Source organism: Microcaecilia unicolor, chromosome 4 (assembly GCF_901765095.1).
Source record: "Microcaecilia unicolor chromosome 4, aMicUni1.1, whole genome shotgun sequence".
NCBI classification, from domain to species: Eukaryota; Metazoa; Chordata; class Amphibia; order Gymnophiona; family Siphonopidae; genus Microcaecilia; species Microcaecilia unicolor.
In genome coordinates this window covers 11,420,785-11,448,401 of record NC_044034.1, presented here as the reverse complement: position 1 = coordinate 11,448,401, position 27,617 = coordinate 11,420,785, and the positions used below count along the sequence as shown (strand labels likewise).

Genomic DNA, 27,617 nt, shown 5'->3' with positions numbered 1-27,617 from the left:
CGAGTGAAGGCTTCTTAAGGAGAGGTGTGACCACAGCATGTTTAAAGGCAGCAGGGACAGTCGCAGTGGAAAGTGAGAGGTTGAGAATGTGACAGATAAAAGGAATAAGAGCAGGAGAGATGGCATTAAGAAGGTGGGTGGGAATGGGATCAGAGGAACAGGTGGTACATTTTGAGGAAGAAAGGAGAAGTGTAGTTTCCTCAATAGTAACTTCAGGAAAGGAGGAAAGGAAATGAGGGGAAGGAGAGAGAGGAGAACGGACTAGTGGAGGGAGAGGTGGTGAGGTAGAGAAAGCAAGGTTTATCTTTTGAACCTTGTTGTGAAAGAATTCAGCAAGGGTCTGAGGAGATAATGAAAGGGGAGTTGGGGGAGGGGGCACCTTGAGGAGAGAGTTCAATGTGGTGAAGAGAAGTCGAGGGTTAGAGCCAAGAGAGTTGGTCAGTTGGATATAATAATCCTGTTTGGCACATAAAAGAGCAGATTGGAAGGAGGTCAGCATGAACTTAAAGTGTAAGAAATCAGCAAGGGCCCGAGATTTCCGCCAGAGGCGTTCGGCGGAGCGGGTACAGGAACGTAGGTAGCGGATATTAGAAGTCAGCCAAGGTTAGGGTTTTGTACGCCTTATAGGGCGCGTCATCAAAGGTGCAAGAGTGTCTAAGGCAGAGGATAGAGTATTGTTGTAAGAAGAAACAGCCTCGTTGACAGACGTGGATAGTGCCACAGTAGAGAGGAGGTTTGAAACATGGGAGGATAGAGATGAAGGGTCAATATCGTGAAGATTCCTGGATAAATTAGATAAGATAGGACGGGACTGGGAGGGAGGAGATTTAAGTGTGAAAGTTATAAGATGGTGATCAGAGAGGGGAAGATCAGAGGCAAGGAAACTAGAGGGTGAACAGTTGATGAGATCAAGACAGTGACCATTTTGATGAGTGGGGGAGGTGGAGCATAGTTGGAGATTAAAGGAGGACGTTAAAGCGAGTAATTTGGAAATATAAGAGTTGGAAGAAATTAGCAGGAATATTAAAGTCACCAAGGATGAGAGAGGGGGAGGAAGGATCATGGAAGAAGGCAAGCCAGGCGTCAAAGTCACTGAGAAAGGATGAAAGGGACCTATCAGGGGGACGATAAATGACCGCTATTCGAAGAGGCAGAGGAGAGAAAAGGCGGATAGAGTGGACTTCAAAGGAGGAAAAACAGTGAGATTGAGGTGGAAGAAGGGGTTGAAATCTGGAGGAGGGAGAGAGAAGTAGTCCAACACCGCCCCCGCGACCAGCAGGGCAAGGAGTATGTGAAAATAGATAACCGCCATGGCACAGGGCTGCGACTGAAGCAGAGTCATCAGGGCAGAGCCAGGTTTCTGTTATGGTGAGCAGATGGAGGTGACGCGAGATAAAGAGGTCCTGGATATAGGCGAGTTTGTTACAGATAGAGCGGGCATTCCATGCAAGAGAAGGGCAGAGAAGAGGAGGGGAGTAGAGAAATAGAGATGAGGTTAGAGAGGTCGTGATGAGATCTATAGAGTTGGGATAATAGTTGGTGAGGGGGGCCAGGATTGGGATTGATGTCTCCGGCTGAGAGTAAGAGAAGGAGTAAAAGAGAGCGGAGGAGAGTTGGAGAGGTGTGGCCACAAAGGCGTCGAAGGCGAGAGGTATTTAGGTGGAATGGGGAATTCAAAATGGAGGGAAGAAAGAGACTGAGATTAAAAGCCAAGAGGGAGGAAGAGGGTAGGAGAGAAGGTGAGGTGAAGTCGATGGATGGGCAGTGAGTTCCTGTAGCGGAGAGAGGTAGGGGGTGAGGGAAAAGATTAGGAAGGGACAGGGCTAGGAAGAGAATGTGAATAGGGGCCATAAATGACTGAGGTACTTTAGCAACTGGGAAGAAGATTAGATGTAAAGAGAAAAATGCCCCGCGCGGCACCTAGAGCGGAGGCCCTGAGTGGATCGGAGTGGACCTGGGTGTCACCCCGGAGATGGCTGTAAGGATATGCAGATGAGCTGCAAGTCCTCCACAGCACCTGAAAGGCAGCCGGTGGTAGAGCTGGGCACCTCTCAACTGAGGAAAGGCTTACCAGGGGTTAGGCCGAAGCCAGCATTCCTCCCCCTGAGGGTCGCCTGATTCTGTTTTTGCATTACCTACCAGGTACAGTTGCTGGCCAAACATTGCCCTCTGTTTCCTTTTATTTATTTATTTTTTTTTGTTACATTTGTACCCCGTGCTTTCCCACTTATGGCAGGCTCTATGTGGCGGGCAATGGAGGGTTAAGTGACTTGCCCAGAGTCACAAGGAGCTGCCTGTGCCGGGAATCGAACTCAGTTCCTCAGGACCAAAGTCCACTCCTCCACTGTTGCTACTATTTGAGATTCTACATGGAATGTTGCTATTCCACTAGCAACATTCCATGTAGAAGTCGGCCCTTGCAGATCACCAATGTGGCTGCGCAGGCTTCTGCTTCTGTGAGTCTGACGTCCTGCACGTACATGCAGGACGTCAGACTCACAGAAACAGAAGCCTGCGCAGCCTTGTACATGGAATGTTGCTAGTGGAATAGCAACATTCCATGTATAATCTCCAATAGTAGCAACATTCCATGTAGAATCTCCAATAGTATCTATTTTATTTTTGTTCCATTTGTACCCTGCGCTTTCCCACTCATGGCAGGCTCAATGCGGCTTACACGGGGCAATGGAGGGCTAAGTGACTTGCCCAGAGTCACAAGGAGCTGCCTGTGCCTGAAGTGGGAATGGAACTCAGGGCTAGATGCACAAAACCTTAACGACCCTCTAACAAGTCTTTAACGAACGAAATTCCTAACCGTTGCATGCATTAAAGGCCTTTTTCCAACGAATCAAGCAGCTAACGAAAACGGAATAAAAAACAGCCAAAACCATTGTTCTGCGAACGATTCGGGATGCACTAACAATACCGACGATTATACCGAATCATTTACCGGTAACGTATTAAACGTCTGGTCAGAGCTTTCGTACAGACCTAAGCTGTCATACAGCTGCGTCATAATACGTGCTTTTACAACGTGCGTCTGGCGAGTAATGGCTGCAAGGGGTAGGAAACCAAATTTTTCAGATATGGATGTGCTGTGGCTTGCACAGCTAATCAACGTCAATGCCAAGGGGCTTTTTCCCCGGCCGGGGAAAAATAGAAACATAATAAAAATGGACCAGGGATGGAATGTCCTGCAGCGCCTGTTCAATCGGTGGTCTTCCTACCCCAGATCCGTAAGTATTGTCATTTCTGGACAACCTTATGTGCATGTATTATTTTTTAATTTATCGCGCATGTGCACGTTTTTTATGTACGTGTTCCTGTTTGGTAGAATGTAGGGGTGGGTTACAGTTTATTACATATGTACATTTCTCTTGCACACCTTGTTTAATATGTGGTGCCATTCTACAATAACTATTTGAATATTACTACTACTACTACTATTTAGCATTTCTATAGCGCTACAAGGCGTACGCAGCGCTGCACAAACATAGAAGAAAGACAGTCCCTGCTCAAAGAGCTTACAATCTAATAGACAAAAAATAAATAAAGTAAGCAAATCAAATCAATTAATGTGAACGGGAAGGAAGAGAGGAGGGTAGGTGGAGGCGAGTGGTTACGAGTCAAAAGCAATGTTAAAGAGGTGGGCTTTCAGTCTAGATTTAAAGGTGGCCAAGGATGGGGCAAGACGTAGGGGCTCAGGAAGTTTATTCCAGGCATAGGGTGCAGCGAGACAGAAGGCGCGAAGTCTGGAGTTGGCAGTAGTGGAGAAGGGAACAGATAAGAAGGATTTATCCATGGAACGGAGTGCACGGGAAGGGGTGTAGGGAAGGACGAGTGTGGAGAGATACTGGGGAGCAGCAGAGTGAATACATTTATAGGTTAGTAGAAGAAGTTTGAACAGGATGCGAAAACGGATAGGGAGCCAGTGAAGGGTCTTGAGGAGAGGGGTAGTATGAGTAAAGCGACCCTGGCGGAAGACGAGACGGGCAGCAGAGTTTTGAACCGACTGGAGAGGGGAGAGGTGACTAAGTGGGAGGCCAGCAAGAAGCAGATTGCAGTAGTCTAAACGAGAGGTGACAAGGGTGTGGATGAGGGTTTTGGTAGAGTGGCACCTTATATTTTCAGCTTATATCCCGTCATTTTTTTGTGGGGTTATAGGTTGAGGAGCTTAAGAAAAGGGCCAGAGCAATAAGGAAGGACAACTGGGACTGGCTCCAGGAGGTCGGCTCGAACCTGGACAACAGTCCAGGTATTTATTGGTTTCACATTACTCGGTTACAACAGCCACAGATTTCGTGATGCCTTTGAGGGTGCTGATATTTCGTTGGTCTCTTTGCAGAAGTATCATCGGATGATGATACTGATGATGATGACGATGATGATCCCCAGGGGGGCGAGGGGTCCCTGGCAGGTCCTGTTCCTCCTCGCCCATCCTATCCTACCCCTGGTCCCCATCTTGTTCCTTATGCCCTAGTGCGTCCCGGCCGCTCTTCCTTCCCCCCCCCCAAGAGACCCAGAAATGAACCCTCCGTTCTGCATCTCCCTGCCCAGTCACATGGTCCCTTTCGCCATGCCTCTCCTCCTCCTGTAAATAATGTCCAGAGCCCCTCCTCTCTCCGACTCTCCCCAGCCGCAAAGTCCCATCTGCGCTCCTCTCCCCCTCTCTGACTCCCCCACGCCGCTCAGTACCATCAGGCCTCCCGTCCCCATCTCTGACTCCCCCCAGCCGCACAGTCGCACAAGCGCTGGTGCTACCACCTCCCACGCTCTCCCTCGGACTTCCCTCCCCTTTTCTCAACTCCCTGCCGGGGCCTCCACCTCCGCCACCACAGAAAATATCACCCCACTACTGGAACGATTCCACATGGATGTTGTTGTGGTCCATGGTGAGTTTATCTCGTTGTGTATTTTCCCTATACAAATAGTTATTAAACTGTAATGTGTTATAGATTCTACAATCGCTTTACGTATATTACTATGGACAAATAAAGTAAAACCAACAACAAAAGCAATAAATTATCTATAATCCCTATGTATCCCTTATGTCTAACTATTGTCTCCATTATATATCTTTCAAAATTTGTATGTGGTGAATCATTGTAAATGGTCCTTTTTTTTTTTTTTTTTTTTTTTAATGGCAGGTGGTGTTGTGGACCTCACGGGAGAAGAAGAATTCCCCTTTCTTCCCCCTCCCTCCCCTCCCCCTGGAACATTTGACAGGGCTGTATCCCCTATCCGTCCCAACCCCACCGAGCACAGAGGTACCTCTCCCATTCCACCTACTCCCACCCGCACCAGATCCACCTCCACTATCCCTCCCACCCTTGTGGACCGTGCCTCCTCTCCTATCCCTCTTGCCCGTACCTGTCTTTCCCCTGAGGAGCTCCAGGACTTTGCCGGCACCCTGCACCAGGGAGGGGAGGTACTGGAGAACCTTTCAGAGTTGCTCCAGTATCTCTCCTCCCAAATTCAGTCTCCTTGAGGCTGTGTACTACCCTTTCCCCCCTATCCCACCGCATCTGTATATAGTTTGTACCAAAACGTTTTATATTTAAAAACGTTTATAAACATTTTTCACAATATGGTCTGCTGTGTGCGTGTGATTCTATTGTGGTAAATCGCAAACAGGTTGAGTGGGGGGGAGGCGCAATACAGGCCGCAGTGCCACAGGTTTGCGAATTGGTAGTGGTGTATGTATGAGTGGGCCTTGGTGGGGCGGGGGCCGCCCTATTTGGACTGGAGAATTTTTCCCACCTTTGCAACTTCTGGCAGACATACGAAAACCCACCCAAAACCCTTTGAAAATACTTTTTGTTTACAGCTTATACTTGGGTGTGCCACGCATTGCGTGTATATGTGCAAATATCTGACGTTCGTATTGTGCAAGCTCACGGCGCGCCGGAGCACAACGCGTGCTATGGCGTTACCGTAGCACGTGACACGGGTTAGCGAATAGGCCTATATTTTCCCGATCCTGTTTGCTTCGTGACTAGCTCCGCGATGGCGCGTGTCTACGACGTCATACATTCGCGCCTTAAACATACGCTGTTCTCGTCTCTGTACCGATTGTGAATTTAAACTATAAGGTGATGGATGGTGGATTTTTCCTGGCACAGTTGGACTTTGAAGGTATGCAAGATGCCCACGCTGCTGCCAGTCAGGCGCCCACGTGTGTTTCGTAGACGTCTGGTTCTTGAAGACATGTCAGATAGGAAGATTTTAGATGACTACCACTTATCCAGAAATGCAATATATGAGCTGTACCAGGAGATAAGACATGATATCGACCCCAGCACTGCAAGATCCCATGCAGTACCTGGATTGCTAAAGCTGCTGACCGTTCTGCAGTTCTTCGCCACAGGGACATTTCAGCATGTATTGGAGGGTAACAGCGGCCTGCAGGAGAGTGGAAATGACTTTGTTTGAATAGCCTTTGTCCCTCAATTGCGCCCTCTCAATCGCCATGCCATAAGACCAAAGCGGCAGGCATCCTCCATGGCTACCGCGCCCTGTGACAACAGGTTCGGTACCAGAGGTAAAGGAAGGGGAGCCTCCACTAGCATCTGTCGGAGGTCCGCATACCAAGGCCTCCTGGGCCAATCCGGAGCGATCAGGACCACTTCTCCTGGGTGCAGCCGAATCCGCAGGAGCACACGCCCTATCAAGGGCCACGGAGGGAACACTGTTTCAAGACATCTGTCCCAGGTAAAAATCCATTTCTTAAAACCCTCTCCCCATCTCTGTACTCCACCACGTCTCTGCCCTCACCCCCCTTTGTTACACCCTCGTCTGGTATCTGTAATATGTAAAGCGGCATGGTAAAACAGCAACCTTTGCTACTGGTTTCAGGTTCTGGCCGCACTGAAAAAATGTGTGCGGAAATACATTGCTTTTCCCACAGTGGAAGAGGAACAGAGGAGGATCAAGACGGACTTCTACAAGATTGCTGGCATGCCCAATGTACTGGGAGCTATTGACTGCACACGTGTTGCTTTCACCCCGCCTGCAGCAGAAGAAATGCAGTACCGTAACCGCATGATTGGGGTACTCGTTGAATGTGCAAACAGTGTGCGATGCAAACCTTAGGATCCTGGATGTTGTCACACGTTTTCCGGGGAGCTGCCATGACTACTATATCTTCTCGAACAGTGCACTGGGGAAAAAGTTTGCTGAGGGAAAAATTGCAAATGGGTTGCTTCTTGGTGAGTGTGTCCTATTACATGTACAGGTGAAGGGGAGTATATGTCGTTGTATTGATAGATGCATTATTGGTAGATGATTCAACCGCTTCCACCATTGGGACGGGAAATAACCACATGTTCCGAAGGCAGAAAACCTTCAAAAGACGAGTAGGGCACAATTATGTAAGGTTAGGGGATGCTAGCAATCTGCACAGTTTGACTAATGTTTTAAGCAATGCATTGTTGTGTTCCTGCAGGGGATGCTGGGTATGGATGCAGAACATGGCTACTGACCCCGCTCGCGATGCCACGGTCTGAAGCGGAGAAGCGCTACAACGAGGCACACATCTCAACAAGATGCACAATTGAGCGCACATTTGGGGTACTGAAGAGCAGGTTTCGCTGCTTGCACATTTCAGGTGGATCACTGCAATATTCCCCAGAAAAGGTGGCTGATATAGTGCTTGTATGCTGCATGCTGCATAACATCGCCCTGAATCATCGCCTAGACATTGAGATTGTTGTACCTCCTGAAGTGGACTTAACACCCTTGGACAGAGGATCTGATGTAAGCAGGGGATGTGCTGTGCGCAAACAGGTCATCCAAAGATTCTTTTCCAAACCTCGTCAGCCTTTGTAGTTACGTAACACTCATAAGGGTTAAAACCTACCATCTGTGCACATCTGTCAAGTCAACCGCTCAAGGAGCAATTAACCTGATGGATGCAATCACCGGCCACAACCCTTAACATAGCATAAACACAATTATAAAGTGTATGAATCTTAGCAAGACGTAAAGTACCCTGTAATTCCTTCCAGATTTTAATTTTTGTTGTAACTGTAATAAATTTATTACCTTGCATACATTGGGCAATTGTTTATCATTGTTTGCATGAGATGAGATGCAACGCGAATAATATATTGATATTTATAAACATTGATGCTTTATTGAATACTATTAAAATAACAAAATACAAGTGTCCATAATGATCCACCGTAAAAATATACAATGTTTACACAACCAAAAAGATCAGTCAGGTATGCATTTCACAATCCAAATTATCTGCTATTCGATACATCCATAAGTTGGTAGCAACTCCATTTTCCGATGCGTCCTGTAGCTCCTTCATACTGGATCCTGGCGTTTCACCGTACCTGTGCAACGAAAAAAAAAACAAAACAGTTTGTAACCTGCATTCGGTTGTTTGGTTTGCGCACAACCTTCCAATTACGTGCCGCATACACAGTTGTAACTCGAACAACAAACCAACAAATAAACTTTCTCTGCGGCCCCTGACAAACACTTTAACATCACCCCACCCTACGTTCCTACACACGACCTCCATTATGCAGTATACACACTTATGTCCTCGCATCACCCCATGATCAGAATACATTCACAGAGCCCTTTTACAAGGCCCCAGCCCTACCCATCCTAAAAACATTGACGGAAGCACACCTCGTCTGTCGCCTTCTGCACATAGGAAACCCCCCAAAATATGCTACTTATGTAGACAACCCCAATTTTACATTTAGTCCTGTACATTAGAAGCTCAGAGCGTAGACAGTCCTTCTGTGCTGTACTGTACAGTGCAGCGTACCCTAGTTCCGCTCACAGAAATGTAAAGTATTATTGGTTGTTGTTGTGCCGTTCAACAACTGTGACAGCAAACCCTTACAGTAGGAGGGATGAAAGGATGAACAAATGTTAATACAGTTTTTAATGTATTAGTCTTCTTTAGTTAAGTAGTACATCATACACCGCAACTTACATTCCAGAGGCTGGGTGTCACATTCTAGAGTTTCGGTTTGGTAATCCGGTGTTCTGTGGCTGTAAGGAAACAATAGAAACAAACAATTTTTAACCTGTAATTGAGTCCACCTTATTAGGGCAGTCACATGTGTGTGTCATGACTCTTGGGGCTTGGTAACTAGAAGCCCCAATATCATGGAGCATAACCCTGGCGCAGCAATCACCTGAAGTCTCTATTATTTTATAAAGTCTCTTTTATTGAATAAATCACAGATAATTTACTCACAGATAGATGTTCAGGATACAGAGACTTCTTAATCTGGAGGCTGTGGGAGGTGGAGATCTGAAGAGAGGTAGTTGTATTGCAGGGGGAGGGGAAAGTAGTTGAACAGGTAGAAATAGTCCAAAGCTGGGTGACTGGAATGTGCGATATCTCATTTGGAAGAAGATATTCACAGGGTAAAAAACCCAGGTTCGTTACAGGGAGTTTCAGCAGGACAGAGCTGTCTGGAGCGAGATGGTGTTGGCTCCATGTCCCTGGCTATAATGGAGGAAGAAGCCCCACGTGGCTGAAAGGACAAAGAAGTGGTGGGGCTTCACACAGGGAGGAGCAGATAGAGACCAATGGGGACAGAGCCTGCTATCGGATAGCAAGGGGTAGTCCTAGAGATAGGAGGGAAAGGTCATACCTGGCTGACCTCTGTGGACAGAATAGTAAGACTGAGCAGGAAGACAAAAGAGCCAAGCTTGGCAGAGAGAGAGAGAGAGGGAGAGAGAGAAGGTCTGAGCAGCCTCACAACCAGTGATAGCAGTTCTTACACAGCCAAACAAGTGTGGTTGCACTGCCTGTGAACTACATTACCCACAGTGCATTGCTCATGTATTTTTCCAGTGGGGAAACTGCAGCAATGATAGTCCTTGGGACTGAGAATAACAGTAAAGGCATTACACACATTTTAGGATCACGTTATAAACTAGTGTGAGGCTGTCGGAGGACAGAACAGTGTGCACCGTGCTTTCGGAATCATGGCAGGCTCAACGCAGGGCACATATACACCTGCTTATTTGTACATGAATTAATTGGAGGGTAAAGTAGATTGCCCTGAGCCGCAAAGAGCTGCATGTGCCAGAATAAGGACTTGAACTCGTGGCCTGAGTCCAACAACCGTACCAGTAGGCCACCCCAGCTGCACACTAGTAAACAGCAAAACCTTAAAACAACAAAATAAATAACATATGTACCGAAAATAATGCACAACTTAACATTGTTGTTTGTAAGTCTGTCTATGAAACTTACTATTGAGAGAGAGGATGACACACCGGTGGGCTGACGGAGGGTGTCCTGCTGTTCCCGGGTCATGCACGTGCTGTTCTGTGTTCAGGCCTGTGAAAACACAATACGGAAAATTAGAGGTTTACATAACTGTTGCATAGTAGAATACAAAGTATCTGGACTGGTGCACAATTCCAACTTTTTATTAAAGCATTACCCTAAAAATGATGACCTTGAGCCCTGGGTTTGACCAACAGCTGGGGGAAAAAAAACAGGTGTCACAACGTATGTTGAGATATGTCAATCGGTGTACAGTTCGCCAGTTACCGGAAAATACCCATTGGTTAGCAGAATAAGATCCATACGTACTATGGACGGGAGTCCATGAATGCACACCACGAGCGATGGGGTGGCAATGAAGAAAGCGTGCGAGGTACACTGTTCGTCCAGCCTGCAGTCAAAAAAACATATGTTCCTTTACTACATACATCTGGATGATCAAAAAGAGAAGCCTAGACATAAGAACCACATTACATACTGTACTTACTCGGGAGAGCATCGCTGTTTGTCCACTGCTGGGCTGGTGTCCGGGCTATAATAATGTACGGGAAAAGTTAAAAACACAGAAGATGAACACATGAAAACAGAGGGGATATAGATTAGGGGGATATGCACCTGATATAGGGAGAGAAAACACAAAAAGAATATACCATTTCCTTCGTGGGGACTGCAGCCATGGAGGGGCATAATTGAACAAAAATGTCTATCTCCATGGGCGTTTATCTCCGAGAACGGGTCCGTGAAGGGGCGAACCGAACCGTATTTTCGAAAAAAAATAGACGTCCATGTTTTATTCGACAATTTGTGAGCTGGGCGTTTTTGTTATTCAGTGATAATGGAAAATGAAAGCGCCCAGCTCAAAAACGAATAAATCCAAGGCATTTGTTCGTGGGAGGGGCCAGGATTCGTAGTGCACTGGTCCCCCTCACATGCCAGGACACCAACCGGGCACCCTAGGGGGCACTTTTACAAAAACAAAAAAAAAGGTAAAAGAGCTCCCAGGTGCATAGCACCCTTCCCTTGGGTGTTGAGCCCCCCAAATCCCCCTCAAAACCCACCACCCACAAGTCTACACCATTACTATAGCCCTAAGGGGTGAAGGGGGGCACCTACATGTGGGTACAGTGGGTTTGGGGGGGTTGGATGACTAAGCATTAAGCAGCACAATTGTAACAGGTAGGGGGGGGATGGGCCTGGGTCCACTGCACCCCCTAACAACTGCTCCAGGGACCTACATACTGCTGCCAGGGAGGTGGGTATGACATTTGAGGGTGAAAATAAAAAGTTGTGAAACATCATTTTTTTGTGGTGGGAGGGGGTTAGTGATCACTGGGGGAGTCAGGGGAGGTCATCCCCGATTCCCTCTGGGGGTAATCTGGTCATTTAGGGCACTTTTTGGGGCCTTATTTGTGGAAAAAACAGGGTCCAGGAAAAGTGCCCTAAATTCTAGCTACAAACGCATACTTTTTTTCCATTATCGGCGAAAGGCGCCCATCTCTCCTTGACCGATAACCACGCCCCAGTTCCACCTTCGCCATGCCTCCGACATGCCCCCGTCAACTTTGTACGCTTCCGCGATGGAGTGCAGTTGAAAACGTCCAAAATCGGCTTTCCGTTATACCGATTTATTTGTTTTTGTGAGATAAACGTCTATCTCCCGATTTGGGTCGAAATCTAGGCGTTTTGCTCTTTCAATTATAAGGTGGATAGTCATCCACAAACAGGTCATGCTGCTTCCCCCTGGTCTCCTGGCGGAGGTCCAAAAACATCTGCTGTAGCTGCTGGGAACACGCTATCATCAGGTTGCACAGTTCAATCAAATGGCCATTAGTATGCTCTAACAGGGCGTTGGTTTTCTCCACATCTTTGTTCACCTGTGCACATATGGCTGTTGTGGAATGCTCGACACGTCCAGCCACGTTTTCAAGCAGTGCGCTCATACCGTCATTCCACTTGCCCTGCTTCTCCCATAAGTGGTGCCGATCCTGCCATTCGTCCATACAGTTTCTTAAAGGGCGGCCCATGGGAAAATGCATTGTGGAAGATAGAGGGGTGACACTACCCCGGGGGGGGGGGGGGGGGGGGCTGTGACGCCAGAGAGGTCAAGTGTCACATTTTCATCTCCACCCTCTCCTTGTGTCGGCGTTCCCAACCATAGACCTATCCAATCGAAAGGCGATTACATAAATAGTGAAAGGTTTTCAAAAACAACGCAGATGTCCAACCTTGATGCAACAGACAATAAAACGTCTGTACTCAGGTGCGTCTTCTTCCTCGAGCGGAGTTTCACATGGTGTCGCAGTCCTTGCAGACAACCATGTAGAAGAACCGGGAACTGGATGCCGGGAGACACGTGGTGTGGCTGAGTGGAGATATGATAGTGGTATATAAAAATTGTCCAAGTAAGTCTGATCACCAATAAATGCAAACAAATATGTAACTTCTGCCAACATCTCAAATCTCTTTTAATCACCATGCTGTGCAAGATGGTGCAACGCAAAATGTATTCATTGTAAGCCACTTTGAGTCTGCAGTTCCATAACTGCACGGAGGTGGGATACAAAGCCTGCAGTTCCATAACTGCGACAAATAAAAACATTTTGAACAACAATAGCAGCACACATACTGTACTTATGTGGAACAGCATCAGTGGTACTCCACGAAGGGGCAGAGGTTGGCTGGCTTGTACATGGCAGAGCATCGCTGGTAGTACAGGAAGGGGCTGAGGGGGTCGTACAGGCTGTACAACAGGGAACAAAAGAACAAACGCATGGAAACAGTATGCCTTGCTACAGGGACCTTTCACAGTATGGCAATAGCTATGAAGTAATGTCCCCTCCTGAAACCCCACCGGCACATCACAGTACTCACCACCTTCTGTGTCCTCCGATGTGGGACCTGACAATGTGGAATCTTCCAGGTGCCCACCTAGAAAGTAGAAACGCAGGCACAAACGTGATTTGCACAAGCCCACCAAAACAAAAGTTTTTACACTGTAGCACCCTTCGTGCTAGCACAACTTACCTTGCATAGCAGGATTGGCTTCTTCCGAGGTGTCGCCGCCAGCCGACAGTCCGACCACCTGCACACGACCAAAGGTGGCCATAACAACCTCCTCCAGGGGTGTCAGCTCGACGGTACATGGAGGTCCACCCCCCGTACGCTTTTGATGTTCCCATTTGGCCTGTGCCTTTTTTTTAACCATTCCCTTGAAGTCGTGCCAACGGTGCTTACACTGCTGTACAGAGCGCATCCGCACACCAAGAGCATTCACCTCATCCACAATCTTCCTCCATATTTTGTTCTTTTGTCCAGTCGACACCCCGGTCTGTTTAAAAAGTCGTCAGAATTCGGCGCACACACCGCGAGCCAACACTTCTAGCTCTTCATCCGTAAATTTTGGAGCACGCTTACATTTGTCATGGAAAATCTGGCCCTCACTGGCAACTGTCTCCTCGTCCTCCTGACGCCACAACACATTATCAGCCATTGCTTCCAGACAAATTAAAAGGAGGAGATTTTAACATCTTGGAAATGAAGCATTAATCAACAGGTAAATGTTAGAAAAATAAGTGTGGCACACTCACAAGCTCATCTCAAGTGTTACTCACCAATGAACAGTTATGAAGACTAAAGGGTAAAAAAAACGTCGAACACGCCACACACCCCTGAAAAGGGAAAATTGTAGAAGCGAAAAACAAGGAAAACATATTTATTTTTATAAAAATTATTACATTTTAACGCTCGTGAGACTGTCTTACCTACCGATATAACAATGACAACAAACGGCACTTTCACATATAAAATTGCAAGCAGAAAACCAACGGTTAGGGCTTCAGGCTGTACACGCTGTACACACCAGTAGTGATTTAAAAGAACAGCAACGCGATTTTGCACGCCGTGGTTGGCGCACGCCTGTGACGTCACAGGCGCATATTAGCCACGTAGATACTGTTTGCTTCCGAACGAATCTGTGCGCGTGCGCTTCCTACTACGGTACACCACATTAGCGAATCCTTCATGCATCCGAGTTAGGAATAATGAACCGAACATTTCTGAGGTGTGTTTTTTGAGCATTATTCGTTGTTTATAATTCGGTTCGGATTTTAACGTTTGCTTTCTTTAACGTATGGTTGATGCATCTGGGCCTCTGTGAGGAGGAAGGGACGGATCAAACCGTCACCTGGGGAAGGATTCTGGACTGTGGAGCTGTGCTATGAAAAGGAATTCTGGGCTCTCACTTCCCCTGAGACCAAGATCCCCCTGAGAGAGATCCTCCAGGCAGTGGGGATTCTGCTGGACTATGAGGCAGGAAAGGTTTCGTTTTATAATGTAGATAATAAATCTCATCTCTTCACCTTCACTGACTCCTTCACAGGGAAACTCCAACCTTTCTTTGGGACTAATTCTAAATATCCTCAGAGAATCCGCCAGGTACCAGCCTGGAATTAAACAGCAGGGCTCAGGATTAACATTCCCAGAGTCTCTCTCTCTCTGCGTGACAATTTGTAGTTATGTTACCAGAGTCTTATGTACAAATAAATCTGGGAAGCTCTGCTGCTCCTCCTTATGATTTCATAAAATCCAGCTGCTTTCCTGATTTATTTCCTGAGGACCCCTTTTACTAAGCCGTGTAAGTGTCTATGCACGCACAACGTGCACCAAAATGGCGCTTGCAGTAATTTCATTTTTGGTGTGAGTCCACTACGCATGTCTGAAAAATATTTTTTATTTTCGGATGCACGTAGCGGATGCACACCAAGTGGCATCTGATGGCCAAATTTTTACCGCTAGGTCTATGGCTGGTGGTAAGGTCTGAGACCCAAAATGGATGCGCTGGAATTTTGATTTTGCCGTCCATTTTTGGCAAAAATTTCAAAAAGGTATTTTTTTCTAGGCGCGCTGAAAAATTATTCTGCATATGCCCAAAACCCACGCCTACACTACCGCAGGCCACTTTTTACCGCTGATTAGTAAAAGGACCCCTTAATCTGAAGTGTCTGGCAGGATTGTGAGAGGTGGAAGATATTTCAGATTTGTGTTAAACATGTTCAAATCGATCACTGCCACAGAAATATTAAAGTTTGAGGATTTCTTTCTTTCCTGTAAAGGTGGAAACCAGAAAACTTTCTGAGTTTAAAACATGAAATTACCTATATAATAATTTGTACCTCAAGGTTCTCTGACTGTCTGGGTTCGTAACATCCTGATGTTAGCTTGCCTCCAGTGTTCCCTTCCCTATCACTGTCCCACCCTCGCATAAAGACTAAATTATGTCAGAGGAGGGCAGGACACAGGGAGGGAAGGAGGCTCGAAGGGAGGCGATCTGCCGCTGCCTGCAGCGCTTTCACATGGAGGTGAGAGGCGCTGTGATTTCAATGCAGGGATCCTGGCCCGGTGGCGGACAGAGGGGGGCAGGGGGAGGGGGAGCGGCGGCAACCTCGGGAGGTGGGGGTGGGGGCCCGGCCCAGTCTCTCAGCGGCCCTGATGTTACCTCAGGGTTCCTTTGCTGTCTGTCTGCCTGCCTCTTGTCATTACTTCCTGATGGGAGGGTTGGGCAGTGAGGGGGAATAGAACACTGGACGCAGGCTGACGTCAGGAGATGCCAGGAACCCAGGCAGCCTCAGAACGTTGGAGGTGCAAATTATTATATAGGATATGAGGGACAGAGATAGGATCACAGCCTGTGAATGTGATGTGAGGTTTCAATTTAACAGTGAGCGTGACAGAGATGGGACTAGAGTTCATGACTATGAGGTCTCAGAGACACAGTGAGAGTGACAGAGATGGGATTAGAGCTCATGATTGCGAGGAGAGATCTCAATAGCACAGTGAAAGATGGGATTAGAGCTCATGAATGCAAAGAGAGATCTCAATGACACAGAGTGACAGAGATGGGATTAGAGCTCATGAATGCAAGGAGAGATCTCAATGCTACAGAGAGCGGCAGAGATGGGATTAGAGTTTATGAATGCAAGAACATCTCAATGGGACAGTGAGAGATGGGATTAGAGCTCATGAATGCAAGTAGAGATCTCAATGGCACGGTGAGAGTGGCAGAGAGATGGGATTAGAGCTCATAAATGCAAGAACATCTCAATGGCACAGTGAGAGCAGCAGAGATGGGATTAGAGCTCATGAATGCAAGAACATCTCAATGGGACAGTGAGAGATGGGATTAGAGCTCATGAATGAAAGTAGAGATCTCAATGGCACAGTGAGAGTGGCAGAGAGATGGGATTAGAGCTCATAAATGCAAGAACATCTCAATGGCACAGTGAGAGCAGCAGAGATGGGATTAGAGCTCATGAATGCAAGAACATCTCAATGGGACAGTGAGAGATGGGATTAGAGCTCATGAATGAAAGTAGAGATCTCAATGGCACAGTGAGAGTGGCAGAGAGATGGGATTAGAGCTCATAAATGCAAGAACATCTCAATGGCACAGTGAGAGCGGCAGAGATGGGATTAGAGCTCATGAATGCAAGAACATCTCAATGGCACAGTGAGAGTGGCAGAGATGGGATTAGAGTTCATGAATGCAAGGAGAGATCTCAATGGCACAGAGTGACAGAGATGGGATTAGAGCTCATGAATGTGAGGAGAGATGTCAATGACACAGTGAGAATGACAGAGATGGGATTAGAGCTCATGAATGCAAGTAGAGATCTCAATGGCACGGTGAGAGTGGCAGAGATGGGATTAGAGTTCATGAATGCAAGGAGAGATCTCAATGGCACGGTGAGAGTGACAGAGGTGGGATTAGAGCTCATGAATGTGAGGAGAGATGTCAATGACACAGTGAGAATGACAGAGATGGGATTAGAGCTCATGAATGCAAGTAGAGATCTCAGTGGCACAGTGAGAGTGGCAGAGATGGGATTAGAGCTCATGAATGCAAGTAGAGATCTCAATGGCACGGTGAGAGTGGCAGAGATGGGATTAGAGTTCATGAATGCAAGGAGAGATCTCAATGGCACGGTGAGAGTGACAGAGATGGGATTAGAGCTCATGAATGTGAGGAGAGATGTCAATGACACAGTGAGAATGACAGAGATGGGATTAGAGCTCATGAATGCAAGTAGAGATCTCAGTGGCACAGTGAGAGTGGCAGAGATGGGATTAGAGCTCTTGAATGCAAGGAGAGATCTCAATGGCACAGAGTGACAGAGATGGGATTAGAGCTCATGAATGTGAGGAGAGATCTCAATGACACAGTGAGAGCGTCAGAGATGGGATTAGAGCTCTTGAATGCAAGGAGAGATCTCAATGGCACAGAGTGACAGAGATGGGATTAGAGCTCATGAATGCGAGGAGAGATCTCAATGACACAGTGAGAGCGTCAGAGATGGGATTAGAGCTCTTGAATGCAAGGAGAGATCTCAATGGCACAGAGTGACAGAGATGGGATTAGAGCTCATGAATGCGAGGAGAGATCTCAATGACACAGTGAGAGCGTCAGAGATGGGATTAGAGCTCTTGAATGCAAGGAGAGATCTCAATGGCACAGAGTGACAGAGATGGGATTAGAGCTCATGAATGCGAGGAGAGATCTCAATGGCACAGTGAGAGTGGCAGAAATGGAATTAGAGCCTATAAATGTAAAGAGGGTTTTCAAAGACATAGTGAAAGCGACAGATGGTAGAAGATATTGTGAAGATATAGGGGCCCTTGTACTACGCCGCATAGGCGCATACGCGTGTCCTGCGTGCATCAGTTTTGAATTACTGCCCAGCTACCGTGTGACCCCAGGCTGTAATGTCATTTTCTACGCGCGTCTACACCAGCGCAGGCCATTTTTTGGTGCACCTTAGTAAAAGGACCCCATAGTGAATAATATGAAAATCTACAGCTCTATCCTCGGGGGAATCAATAATCATGAGGTATATTAAGTGAGACTGTAAGCTCAGTAGGGCAGGGACTCATTGTACTTCTACGTAACCTGTTTTTATGATCTGTCATAAATACTGAGGGTCAGCAGTGGGTTCAGATCCTGGGGAACTGGGTTCAATTCCCTCTGCAGCTCTGTTGCCCCAGGTACAATATATAACTTAGACTGTCAGCCCACTAGGGACAGTGCAAAGTACCTGCAATAGAAATTGTAAACCCCATAATCACCTCAGAGATCATTTGCAGTATATAAAGCAGTGAAATAAAATAAATAAAAGCTATTTTCTTTTTAATTTTCTGTTTGTCACTCTTCATAGTTCCACAGATGTTTCCTGGTCAATACTCGTATGTCCACATACAATCCTTTAAGCCCAGAGTAATATTAATATTGGGCCCAATTCAAAGTGATTTAAATGGCAAGGAGAGGGTTAACTGATTAGTGCTACTCAATCTCTCGGTTAATCAGTCTTCCTCTAACCGGATAGGGTAAGGGCGGGACGTGGCTAAGTAACCGCATAAAGTTAGCACAGCAACAAGGCTACCCTAACTTAGGGTCCCATTTTATTACACTAGTGGATTTAGTGCTTGCTAAAAATGAGTGTGCACTAAAAGCCCATTATATTCCTAATTTTAGTGCACACTAAATCCGTTAGCACGCCTTAGTAAAAGGGCCCTTAATAAGGTGAAGTTAACTGGGTGCCGGTCTGAATATCAGTCAGAAACGGTTATCTTCCGCATAACAGTTGAGACCCGAATATTCAATGCTGGGAGCCAATCCGATTTCAGTTCGTCCCACAGCTTAGAGTGGCTCAGATGCCACTTACCAATATCAGGTAGATAAGAGTTTTAGCTCCGTTAGTCGGGGATTCATTGCACTTTTGGAGGTAACTTCTATGGGGCCTGCAAGGCTTAAAATCCCTCAGCTGTACTCCACTCAGCTTCTCTTGTAACGCATTAGCAACTTTAGAGACAGGAAGGAGGGCACAGAGCCCTGATGTCTTCAAATTACACATAGTCCCTGACAAAAGTACTACATCAGAGAGACACTTCCTTATCTTCAAACTCACTACAAGTTACAATGTGAAACAGGAACTGAATTCTTGCTCTCACTTCCTGTAAGAATCATGGCTGCTACAACCCCAGCTGAGAGTCTGCAGGATGAAGCTTCTTGTTCTATCTGTCTGGATTATTTTACAGATCCGGTGATGACAGACTGTGGACACAACTTCTGTCGCTCCTGTATCACTCAGACCTGGAAGGGGGGAGACACAGACTTCCCCTGTCCCCAGTGCAGGGCAATGTCTCTGCAGGCAAACCTCAGACCTAACAGGCAGCTGGCAAATATGACAGAAATGGTGAAAAATCTCAGTCAGACTTCAGTGAGACCAAAAGAGGGAAATCGATGTGAGAAGCATGAAGAGAAGCTTAAGCTGTTTTGTGAAGAGGATCAGAAACTTATCTGCATTATTTGTAGAGAGTCCAGAGATCACAAATCTCACACCGTGATCCCTATAGAGGAGGCTGCGCAAGAATACAAGGTGGGTGTATTTAATGAAATTACTGAAAATGTACATTTTAAATCTCATAAAACTAGGAGTTGAATTAGCAGAGTTTGAAACGTGAGCAATAAGATCAATCATCAAAACTTGAACCCTGGTTGCTGTTTATTTGGGCATCTTCCATAAACATTCAGGGGTCAATACTCAGCTTGTGAGTTGTGGTCCCTGAAGATTTAATACAGGTATTGCCAATACTCCATGCTGTACCTGAGTACCTAAACAGGCAACGTTATGGCACCTTGTGTGTGGTGCAGTTTACCTGGTTAGGTAAACTTGAAACTGAACATGGCCAAGACCGAGCTTATTGTCTTCCCTCCCAAACCCACTTGTCCTCTCCCTCCACTCTCCATCTCTGTCGATAACACCCCCATTGTCCCCGTCTAATCCGCCCGCAACCTTGGGGTCATCTTTGACTCCTCCCTCTCTTTCTCTGCGCATATCCAGCAGATAGCCAAGACCTGTCGCTTCTTCCTCTATAACATCAGCAAAATTCGCCCTTTCCTCTCTGGGCACACCACCCGAACTCTCATCCATGCTCTCATTACCTCTCGCCTTGACTACTGCAACCTACTCCTCACTGGCCTCCCACTTTGCCATCTATCCCCCCTTCAATCTGTTCAAAACTCTGCTGCACGTCTTATCTTCCGCCTGAACCGGTACACCCATATCACCCCTCTCCTCAAGTCACTTCACTGGCTTCCGATCAGGTACCGCATACAGTTCAAGCTTCTGCTTCTAACCTACAAATGTACTCGATCTACAGCCCCTCCCTACCTCTCTACCCTCATCTCCCCTTACATTCCTACCCGTAACCTCCGCTCTCAAGATAAATCCCTCCTGTCGGTACCCTTCTCCACCACCGCCAACTCCAGGCTCCGCCCTTTCTGCCTCGCCTCACCCCATGCCTGGAACAAACTCCATGAGTCCATACGCCAGGCCCCCTCCCTGCCCATCTTCAAAGCCTTGCTAAAAGCCCACCTCTTCAATGTCGCCTTCGGCACCTAACCACTATACCTCTATTCAAGAAATCTAGACTGCCCCAACTTGACATTTCGCCCATTAGATTGTAAGCTCCTTGGAGCAGGGACTGCCCTTTTCTTAATCTGTACAGCGCTGCATAACCCTTGTAGCGCTCTAGAAATGTTAAGTAGTAGTAGTAGTGTGGTGCAGTTTACCTGGTTAGGTAATAAGGGCACTGGAACTGAATATTACTGGTGCCCACATATCGCCCAGTTCCACCCTGACTCTGCCCCATTGTGCAGTTTACCTTTGTTACTAGGGGGAAGGGGAATGGGACTTGATATACCACCTTTCTGTGCCTTTTACAACTATGTTCAAAGTGGTTTACATAGTATATACATGTACTTATTTGTACCTGGGGCAATGGAGAGTTAAGTGACTTCACCAGAGTCACAAGGAGCTGCAGTGGGCATCAAACCAAGTTCCCCAGGATCAAAGTCCACTGCACTAACCACTAGGCTACTCCCCCACTCATTCCACCAATAAGAGCCAACCTCATCAGTGATGTCACAATGGCTTGATTGCCCTATACAGTTCCCCAGGATCAAAGTCCACTGCACTAACCACTAGGCTACTCCTCCACTCATTCCACCAATAAGAGCCAACCTCATCAGTGATGTCACAGTGGCTTGATCGTCTGATACTTGGCTCACTTCTGATATTGTGATGTCATAAGGGAAATGGGACTTGATATACCGCCTTTCTGAGGTTTTTGCAACTACATTCAAAGTGGTTTACATAGTATATACAGGTACTTATTTTTAACTGGGGCAATGGGGGGCTAAGTGACTTCCCCAGAGTCAGAAGGAGCTGCAGTGGGCATCAAACCAAGTTCCCCAGAATCAAAGTCTGCTGCACTAACCACTATGTTACTCCTCCACTGCATATGTGCCACTGGAACTGAATATTACTGGTGCCCACATATCTCCCAGTTCCACCCTGACTCTGGTCCCGAATCACCCCTCCTCTGCCTGGACACAGCTGTGGAGGTCTCTGCCAAAATCCAGGAGCAAAGTCCGATTAAGGGCTGCTGAATATTGGCTCATGGCCAGTTCAGCACAATTTAACAAGGCAGAAACCTGGTTATATCACTTTGAATATCGACCCCTCAGAATTCAGTTATCTCAAAGAAATGATTTAAAGTGAAAGGAGCAGCTAACGTTTATCATCAAGTCTGAAATTGTGGTTATAAAAATAATCACATGCTAATGAATGATGTTTAATTTTCACAGGCAAAACTTAAAATGCACCTGAAGCCTCTGAGAAAGAATCTGAAACGTCTTCTGAAGTTTAAATGTGCTGAAGGGAAGAAAGCTGCAGATCTGAGGGTGGGTGTCTGTGTGTCTCTTTCTGATCCAGTTTCTGCACGGTTTTTGTTCCTCTCATTACATCAGTCCCCTGAATCACCTGAATAACAGAATAATAGAATTCAATCTACCTCATTACTTATAGTATTGGTTCCTTATTGCAGAGAGGTAATGTGGTGTAGGCAGCAAAGTGGGAAAGGAGCATCGGGCTCAGTCTTGAGGCAGTCCAGCAGTTAGGGTGGGGGTCTCTGGGGCTGTTGTGGTGCCAGGAAGGATGGCTGCAGGGCTAAGTGCACCAGGACCTGTTTAGGTGGCAGGAATTGGAGCAATAGCATGGCTGTGGGTTTCTGCACGTGCCGGAAAGGGTCTCTGGTGTGGGGAAGCAGAGCGAGAGGTAGGCAGCAGCCTGCAGAAGAGAAAGTAGTAAGTTCTAGGCATACTGGGGAAAACATTGGCAACAAGGTATTATACAGTCAGTATTCAGATCTTAATTACATAAGTACATAAGTATTGCCATACTGGGAAAGACCAAGGGTCCATCGAGCCCAGCATCCTGTTTCCAACAGTGGCCAATCCAGGTCACAAATACCTGGCAAGGTCCCAAAAATGTACAAAACATTTTATAATGCTTATCTCAGAAATAGTGGATTTTCCCCAAGTTCATTTAATAACAGTCTATGGACTTTTCCTTTAGGAAGCCGTCCAAACCTTTTTTAAACTCTGCTAAGCTAACCACCTTTACCACATTCTCTGGCAACGAATTCCAGAGTTTAATTACACGTTGAGTGAAGAAAAATTTTCTCCGATTCGTTTTAAATTTACTACATTGTAGCTTCATCGCATGCCTCCTAGTCCTAGTATTTTTAGAAAGCGTGAACAGATGTTTCACATCTACCCGTTCAACTCCACTCATTATTTTATAGACCTCTATCATATCTCCCCTCAGCTGCCTTTTCTCCAAGCTGAAAAGCCCTAGCCACTTTAGCCTTTCCTTATAGGGAAGTCGTCCCATCCCCTTTATCATTTTCGTTTCCCTTCTCTGCACCTTTTCTAATTCCACTATATCTTTTTTGAGATGCGGCGACCAGAATTGAACACAATGTTCGAGGTGCAGTCGCACCATGGAGTGAAACAAAGGCATTATAACATCCTCATTTTTGTTTTCCACTCCTTTCCTAATAATACCTAACATTCTATTTGCTTTCATAGCCGCAGCAGCTCAGTGAAGGTTTCAACGTATCATCAACGACAACACCTAGATCCATTTCTTGGCCAGTGACTCCTAACGTGGAACCTTGCATGATGTAGCTATAATTCGGGTTCCTCTTTCCCACATGCATCACTTTGCACTTGCTCACATTAAACATCATCTGCAATTTAGACGCCCAGTCTCCCAGACTCGTAAGGTTCTCTTGTAATTTTTCACAATCCTCCCGCGATTTAACGACTTTGAATAACTTTGTGTCAGCAGCAAATTTAATTACCTCACTAGTTACTCCCATCTCTAGGTCATTTATAAATATGTTAAAAAGCAGCAGTCCCAGCACAGACTCCTGGGGAACCCCATTAACTACCCTTCTCCATTGAGAATACTGACCATTTAACCCTACTCTCTGTTTTCTATCTTTTAACCAGTTTTTAATCCACAATAGAACACTACCTCCTATCCCATGGCTCTCCAGTTTCCTCTGGAGTCTTTCATGAGGTACTTTGTCAAACGCCTTTTGAAAATCCAGATACACAATATCAACCGGCTCCCCTTTATCCGCATGTTTGTTCACCCCTTCAAAGAAATGTAGTAGATTGGTGAGGCAAGATTTCCCTTCACTAAATCCATATTGACTTTGTCTCATTAATCCATGCTTTTGAATATGCTCTGTAATTTTGTTCTTAATAATAGTCTCTACCATTTTGCCCGGCACCAACGTCAGACTCACCGGTCTATAATTTCCCGGATCTCGTCTGGAGCCTTTTTTAAAAATCGGCGTTACATTGGCCACCCTCCAATCTTCCGGTACCACGCTCGATTTTAAGGATAAATTACATATTTCTAACAATAGCTCCGCAAGCTCATTTTTCAGTTCTATCAGTACTCTGGGATGAATACCATCCGGTCCAGAAGATTTGCTACTCTTCAGTTTGTAGAACTGCCCCATTACATCCTCCAGGTTTACAGAGAATTCATTAAGTTTTTCCGACTTGTCAGCATCAAATACCATTTCCGGCACCGGTATCCCACCCAAATCTTCCTCGGTGAAGACCGAAGCAAAGAATTCATTTAATCTCTCCGCTACGGCTTTGTCTTCCCTGATTGCCCCTTTTACTCCTCGGTCATCTAGCTGTCCAACTGATTCTTTTGCCGGCTTCCTGCTTTTAATATACCTAAAATATTTTTTCTAGGCGTTTTTGCCTCCAACGCAATCTTTTTTTCAAACTCCCTCTTATCAGCGCTTTGCATTTGACTTGACATTCCTTATGCCGTTTCTTATTATTTTTAGTCGGTTCCATCTTCCATTTTCTGAAGGATTTTGTTTTAGCTCTAATAGCTTCCTTCACCTCACTTGTTAACCACGCCAGCTGTCGTTTGGTCTTCCGTCCTCCTTTTTTAATACGCGGAATATATTTGGCCTGGACTTCCAAGATGGTGTTTTTGAACAGCATCCACACCTGATGTATATTTTTGACCCTCGCAGTCGCTCCTCTAAGTTTTCTTTTCACCGTTCTTCTCATTTTATCTTAGTCTCCTTTTTTAAAGTTAAACGCTAACGTATTTGATTTCCCATCCTGCTTATTTTCGAAAGAGAAAAACGCCTATATTTCGACCCAAATCGGGAGATGGGCGTTTTTCTCGCAAGGGCGCCCAAATTGGTATAATCGAAAGCCGATTTTGGGCGTTTCCAACTGCACTCCATTGTGGAAACGAATAAAGTTGACGGGGGTGTGTTGGAGGCGTGGTGGAGGCAGGACTGGGGCGTGGTTATCAGCCGAGGAGAGATGGGCATCTTTAGCTGATAATCGGAAAAAAAAGGCGTTTTTACCATGATTTTGGGTCACTTTTTTTTTACTCTTTTTTTTTCACGAACAAGTCCCAAAAAAGTGCCCCAACTGCCCAGATGACAACTGGAGGGACTCAAGGTTGACCTCCTCTGACTCCCCCAGTGGTCACTAACCCCCTCCCACAAAAAAAAACCGCACTTTAAAAACATTTTTCCAGCCTCTATGCCAGCCTCAAATGCCGTACCCACCTCCATGACAGCAGAATGTGTTCTATCCTCTGACAGCCTTTCCCTGGGTCAGATGTGGCTCTCGGGTGCACTACAGGGTCACATCAGCATTGCATTGTGGTGGGTGTAGGGTATTGGGCTCCGTGATTTCAATAGCTTGTGTTACAGTCTCACGATGTTGGTAGTTGGTAGGCTCTTCTCCCATGGTGCTTTTCCCCCTGCTTACTGGCTCAGAGTGTGTCCAGTTTTGTTTCCGGTAGTCCATGAGGTAGTGGCCATTTTTGTAAGCCAGTTTTAGATCCCTTCCATGTGTTAGCCACGTTACAGAACTTAGTTCTTACCTTGGCTAAAAGAGGGCATTGTACAGCATTCTGCCAGCTCTGACCTACTGCTAATCTCAGTACCAGGGAGACTCATTGCCAGTGGGGCACAACCTCTGATCTGCAGTTAACTGTGAGTAAGCGTGCTTATTGCAATAAAGGACGTTTTTGGAGAGATTAGTCTTCAGGTGTCAACTGGTGTGCCAATGTTATACAGCAGCAACCAGTCCTAGAGGCCTGCGTGTATGCAGGTCCCTGGAGCACTTTTAGTGGGTACTGCAGTGCACTTCAGGCAGGTGGACCCAGGCCTACCCCCTCCTACCTGTAACACTTGTGCTGGTAAATGGGAGGCCTCCAAAACCCACTGTACCCACATGTAGGTGCCCCCTTCACCCCTAAGAGCTATGGTAGTGTTGTACATTTGTGCGTAGTGGGTTTTGGGGGAGGGGGGTTGGGTGCTGAGCACTCGTGGTAAGGGAGCTATGCATGTGGGAGCTTTTTCTGAAGTCCACCGCACTGACCTAGGGTGTCCAGTTGGTGTCCTGGCATATCAGGGGGGCCAGTGTACTACGAATCCTGGCCCCTCCCACGACCAAATGGCTCGTATTAGGACGTTTTTGAGCTGAGCGTTTTTAGTTTCCATTATCGCTAAAAAAAACAAACGCCCAGCTCAAAAACGTCCATTTTTTTTAAAATACGCTTTGGCCCTCCCTTTCACGGACCCGTTCTCGGAGATAAACGCCCATGGAGATAGGAGTTTCCGTTCGATTATGCCCCTCTAGATATTTCAGAGAAATATAGGAAAATGAAGGCAGATGTCTACTATCCCTTCCTCTCTCCTAGAGATCCTTCGTACCTAAGCACATAAGCACCGCCACGCTGGGAAAAGACCAAAGGTCCATCAAGCCCAGCATTCTGTCTCCGACAGTGGTCAATCCAGGCCCCAAGAACCTGGCAAAAAAACCAAAATTTAATAACAATCAATGGACTTTTCCCAAGATTTCTTGAATTCTGATACTGTTTTCCTTGCCACCACTTCCATTGGGAGGCCATTTTACAAATTCACTGCTCCTTCCGTGAAGAAGTATTTCCTCGGGTTACTTCCCTTTTCACCTTCATTCTCTGCTTCCTCGTTCCACAGCTTCCTTTCAATTGAAAGAGACTCAGCTCAAAAACGTCCATTTTTTCAAAAATACGGTTCGGCCCTCCCCTTCACGGACCCGTTCTCGGAGATAAACGCCCATGGAGATAGGCGTTTCCGTTCAATTATGCCCCTCCATGTATACTTACTTGAAAGCTAATATCAAATCCGATCATATACATAGTAAACATAGTAGATGACGGCAGAAAAAGACCTGCACGGTCCATCCAGTCTGCCCAAGAAGATAAATTCATATGTGCTACTTTTTTATTTGTACTGTCCTCTTCAGTGCACAGACCGTATAAGTCTGGCCAGCCCTATCCCCGCCTCCCAACCACCAGCTCTGGCACAGACCCTATAAGTCTGCCCAGCACTATCCCCGCCTCCCAACTACCAGTCCCGCCTCCCACCACCAGCTCTGGCACAGACCGTATAAGTCTGTCCAGCACTATCCCTGCCTCCCACCACCGGCTCTGGCACAGACTGTATAAGTCTGCCCAGCACTAGTCCCGCCTCCCAACCACCAGCCCCAGCACAGACCATATAAGTCTGCCCAGCACTAGCCCCACCTCCCAACCACCAGCTCTGCCACCCATTCTAGGCTAAGCTCCTGATGATCCCTTCCTTCTGCACAGGATTCCTTTATGTTTATCCCACGCATGTTTGAATTCCGTTACCGTTTTCATCTCCACCACCTCCCACGGGAGGGCATTCCAAGTATCCACCACCCTCTCCGTGAAAAAATACTTCCTGACATTCTTCTTGAGTCTGCCCCCCTTCAATCTCATTTCATGCCCTCTCGTTCTACCGCCTTCCCAACTCACTGTTATCAAGCAGCCCCAGCACCATTACCTCCCCCACCAGATCATGCGCTCCACTAAGG

General features: G+C 46.6%; 2 protein-coding genes across 5 annotated transcripts in view; one reads left to right on the top strand and one right to left on the bottom strand.

Moving 5' to 3' along the window:
* Positions 1–27,617, bottom strand: part of LOC115468286 (E3 ubiquitin-protein ligase TRIM39-like) — an 875,973-nt gene that overhangs the window by 101,665 nt on the left and 746,691 nt on the right. The window lies entirely within an intron of this gene.
* The window catches only part of LOC115468283 (E3 ubiquitin-protein ligase TRIM39-like), a 572,298-nt gene continuing 563,892 nt past the window's right edge, over positions 19,212–27,617 (top strand). Inside the window, exons 1-2 of the mRNA XM_030199882.1 lie at positions 19,212–19,701; positions 21,975–22,070. Coding sequence (XP_030055742.1) covers positions 19,288–19,701; positions 21,975–22,070 — 510 coding nt within the window. The 5' untranslated portion in view covers positions 19,212–19,287. The remainder of the gene's footprint in view (positions 19,702–21,974; positions 22,071–27,617) is intronic.